Raw genomic sequence first — 4,824 nt, 5'->3', positions numbered from 1 at the left:
GTGCATTCATGTCGCCGGAATCCATTTGTTTCGATGTACTTGGCGATTTCGTGCCTTCTTAGCGATGGCTTATTCAAGCTTCTCAGCAGTTCTCTTTCGCTTCAAGCGCGACGCTGGTACAGTATCTCGCCGTTGGTCAAATTTCCAGGCCGGTGAGCGCAGTAAACGAGCAACTGCGTGTCTCCCCGTTATAGGCAGCGTTTTTTCAACTCCACATTGAATTTTGGCCAACCTTGCTTTAAAGTTCTGGACACTCAACCACTTATCCACCAGCGGGCAAATAGTATTCCATGTCATCATAGTAATCCAGAACAACATCGAAGATGTCACGAACGGTGGTAACTGTCATATCCTGACGTTGAAGCCAGCATGTTATCACATCAAATAGAGTCTTTTCTCTGAGTAGCGCGAAGTTTTAGGCTGCTCACTTGGTGAGGTTATGAGGTCACAAGTGGAATACACCCGAGGATTTCGGTATTTGGATTGGTAGTGGCGTCGTCACCGTCACTGTTGTCGTCTTCGACCGAACTGTCGTCCATGAACAGGTGCATGTACGGCTGCAGGTCCTTAATGCGCTTCAACACGCGGTAGCAGCCGCTCCATCGAAGCTCGTACACTGGAAAAAGTTTGTAATAACATCCACGTAGTCTCAGCTTAGCCACCCTCTTCACAGTCTTCAGCTTCTTCATTAAAGCGCTAACCTTCTTAAAAAGAGGCATATGTGGCTCTAATCATTTGGGAACAGCAAGATGAAAGCGGTGGGCAGCATATCCCATCAATGGAATCGAAATTCGACGGGAAATCGCTTTTTTGATTTCCATGTTATCAGCTACGATGGCGACCATACTATGGATGGCTAGGTTGTAGCGATCGAGAACCATATCTAAGAATTCAATGTGCACAGCTGCAGCCATCGACGCCTCATCTAGAAAAGGAAAGAATGCCAGGAGTCGTATGTCATTTTTCGAGGCAGCGAAAACGGCAATAGCGTGATCAGCAGTATCCGTGAAGCCGTCAAAGCCAAGAGCACACTTCTCACCCAATAGCTCGTGCATTATCTTGACGTCCACCACGCTAGCAACCATAATCATTCGCTTCAGTAGGGTCTTGCGATACATTGGTTTGTAGCGTACAACAGCACGTATCACAGGGTCATCGATATGCGCAACCAGAAAGGTCTTGAGTGCAACGATCTTGGCCAGGTCGTAAGTATCACCAGCGTCCTTGCGAACGAGCATGCTGCTTATAGACGTACATGTTTTCCTAATACACTCATCCCCCGCATCGTCACTCCCACTGTGGTGGGCCTGAAGGTGCGAGATCAGGTTTTTGTGGCCAGCTTGTTTGGGTTGCTTGACGATTAGATCGCATATACAGCAAGTGCGATCAGTGGTAGTTGTGTTTTTGAACAGCTCGCGTACAATATTGCCGTTTTTCATGTTTAAGCGATAATTGGAGGTGGCTGAAGATAGGTAGTGGAATAGCAAGATGCAAATCGAAGCGTGAGGAGGATGGTAAACAGAGGAAGTCCCAAGAACCATAGTTTTGGCGCGAAGAGCGCGCGAACCATCGCTTTTCCCCTGTGATTTGGTTTGAGACAATCATATTGGTGGAATCAATATTTAATGAGTCTGATTGGCCTGTAGGACTATAGAGGCAATATTATCAATAAGATTGTGGATTGTGAAATTGATCTAATCAATAATTGCAATCAACAATATCCTACCAATCCGATAATCACAATACACTTTTCCTCCGCTTGGGCTGGTATGTCCGTTCCGGTGAGCTACAGCGAGCAGTTGGAAGAGGGATTATTCGTGTTTGCCAAACGGCGAAGTAAGAAAGTATACCAGTTCAATCGGCAAATGTGCGAGCTAACACGGATGATGAAAACCTTACCCGTGAATGCTATGACCTTGAACAATAAGTCCTTGATTCGGTGCTTTAAGCCCGCGATGCCTAACGACTGGAAAGTGCATACGGGAAGCGTCGATTGACCCTCATTACCATTGCACAAGCTGTACAGTACTTCGAGAGGTTGGGACAATCTGTGCGACGCCAGAACAAGTAGTTTGGATCACGACGCAAAGACGGAAAGTAGAGCGAACGTGGTCGAAATCATACCGGAAGTCGCGGAAGTTGCAGTAGTGGTAACCGAGCTTATAGTTGCCGTAAAAGTGGCAACCGTAGTCAGGGTAGCCATAAACAACAATACTAATACCAGCAAAATCACAATTCGAATATCAATTGAAGCTAAGTAAGCTGCACAAGACATCATCCCATAGTGATGCAAAGTGCTTTACACAATAAAAATGCGTGCGTTTTCGGCAACTAGAAGCCTGTGGTAAAGAAGACGGAAAAGGCGAAAGCACACGCGACCAGAGTAGAGGACTCAGACACCGATTACCATTTCAGTGATGCTACTGATATGAAGGTTGTACACACATTCTGAGTGAGAATTTGGAAAATCGGGAGAGGCCGATGTGATTTTGTACTCGCTTGTCGAAGTCGAAAACCTTACGCGTTGCACTCCTAGATACTGACTGCAGTACCAGTTATATCAACGCCAAGCTTATCGAAGTGTCAGCCGGATTACGGCCGTTGATCAAGCTATGGCCACGACAGCGTGCTGGCATGAACCAATGGAGAGAGTGAAAGCTGTAAGGCACGCGTCATAGTGCCTTTCGATGAAGAGGAGGCTTACGCCACTGCGCTGCATTGGACTTGGAGCACGCTGCATGAATGACGAGTGGGCACGGGCACGTGTCCTCGACGTTGAGCCTGGATGAAGACACAAAGAGAGTTAGTTCAGGTCAGCGAGTTTGTTTGTTTGCTTTTCTTTCATTAATAAACTTTCCTCATCGGAAGAAAACCCCGGGTCTCGCGACAAAGCTAGCTTTGCGCTCTCTGAAGAGTGAGTTTGTTGATCAACCTTTCTGCACGCAGTCTACCGTCCAGATCGTCATCTCTTCCACGCGCAACTGGATATTGCGCGCTCAAGTGCGATCGGCTTCGACTAAGCGCGGTTTTGGGCGACTGTTATACCTTCGAATTAAGTTCGGTTGAAGTGATAAGTTCGAACAACGTCAATATGGTGGGCTTCCCTGTTGACGTAATTAAAGCTCCAGAGCTGACCAGCTGGGAGCACGCTGCTCTGATTGAGTGGCATCGTGAGTGGGAGCGTTGCGTGGAAAAGATTCGCCACCGATGCTCCACCACGGGTGAGACGTACGGCAATGTTGTTGCAACTGTCAAGGGCTCGGTGAGATGGCAGACGCTTAATATCCTGGCTAAGTACGTGCTCAATAAGCCTATTGCGTCGGTAACCGACGCGGACATTATGAGTGTTGTCGAAGCACGCTGTCGTACGCTCAAAAACGAGTTCGTTCCTGACGTCTCGTCGCTGTTCCGTACGAACCTAAGGATGAACATGACAATTGATGACTGCGATGCACGCATCTTCCGCTACTATGAAGATTTTAACGGGATTGTGGAGGCCAATGGGCTACAAGGGCTGATTGGGAACGAGAATGAAGCGGACGCAGGCTACAAGAATAGAATTAAGGCCCGTTACCGACTACTGGTTGAAAACTTGCAGCCCCCAGTCCTCAAGGCTCAGATCGGTCGCCTTATCGATTTAGAGAGGCGTGACTGCAAATCTGATGATGTCGCCCTTTTCGACCTCATTCTGGAGCATGCAAAGGTACAACAGCGGTTTCATCGAATTTCGCAGGACTATGCGGGAAAGCAGGATTCTAAAACTATCAAGCCAGAAAAGAAACCACAACGTGGTGCTCCGACCAAGCCCACGTCAGCACCCTCGCCGGCGCCCACGACGACCACTACTGCGACGGGACCCCGCCCTACGCGCTCTCCTCCTAGTGATGGCTGTCTACTCTGCAAGGGAGGACACTGGCTCAATGACTGCCCCACAGCCACGGACGCACAGCGCGAAGAGGCCGTGAAGAAGTTTCGCGCGGCTAAAGAGCAGCGTTCGAGGACGGTGCGGCCAAAGGCCGCCCGCTATGCGACACCTGCCGGTGATGTACGTATCAACGAGCTGCTAGATGTTCCCTATACACCCGATACCGGCGCCGACAAAAGCGTGGTTCCGGAGAAAAAAATGGTTTCACTCCTGGCAGTGAAACCTACGCTTGAGACTACTACACTAAGTACGCCTGTTAGAGCTGTTATGACAACAGGTTCCAATTGTTCAAACAAGAGGAGAAATTGGATCTCGAGCTAGCTACAGTGGCCGGGTTGGCCTCACTGCGCTCAGTACCGTGCTGGGTTCTATCTGGTAAAGGTGATGAGTTTCTATTGGGCCGGGATGTCCTGAAGGGGCTCGGCATCGACGTGGAGCAACAACTGGCTCAACTGGCTGGATCCCCACTACCGGAGGCAGAGCCTGACGAATTTCCTGTAGGTGCTGAGTTTTCGGACCTAAATAGGCCAATCAACTCGCCGGAATCTCTTCTCGACCGAGCAGTCGCCAATGGGCTGCCGAGTGAACATGTCGGTACTGTTCGTTACTTGCTGGATGAGTTTCCAGACGTCTGGCGTGATGCAGTTGGTCCTGACCCCCCTGTCAATGTGGAGCCTCTACGCGTGTCGCTGAAGGTGGATGCAACGCCCTACAGGAGCCCTGCACGCAAGTATGCGCCTTTGCAAGCCCAGTTCATCCGTGCCTATGTGCAATATTTGGTTGATAATGGGCTGGTAGAGCAGAATAACGCATCTCGCTGGGCAAGTGCTGTAGTGCCCATGCGCAAGCCGGGGACCAAGGACGAGTTCTGGCTAACCATTGACTATAGGGTCGTCAAC

The 4,824-nt window shown here is 49.5% G+C and overlaps 1 protein-coding gene across 1 annotated transcript; it reads left to right on the top strand.

Annotated features, from left to right (window-relative positions):
• Positions 1 to 3,091: 3,091 nt before the first annotated feature.
• On the top strand, positions 3,092 to 3,651 carry PITG_09105 (uncharacterized protein; the record flags this gene model as incomplete). The annotated part of the gene is made up of 2 exons (XM_002903385.1): positions 3,092 to 3,569; positions 3,644 to 3,651. 2 exons carry the CDS (start codon positions 3,092 to 3,094, stop codon positions 3,649 to 3,651), a joined length of 486 nt encoding a protein of 161 aa, XP_002903431.1.
• Positions 3,652 to 4,824: the final 1,173 nt, after the last annotated feature.

The sequence above is a fragment of the Phytophthora infestans genome, genomic scaffold (genome assembly GCF_000142945.1).
Source record: "Phytophthora infestans T30-4 supercont1.14 genomic scaffold, whole genome shotgun sequence".
Lineage (NCBI taxonomy): Eukaryota > Oomycota > Peronosporomycetes > Peronosporales > Peronosporaceae > Phytophthora > Phytophthora infestans.
This window is presented reverse-complemented; position numbering and strand designations above follow the sequence as displayed.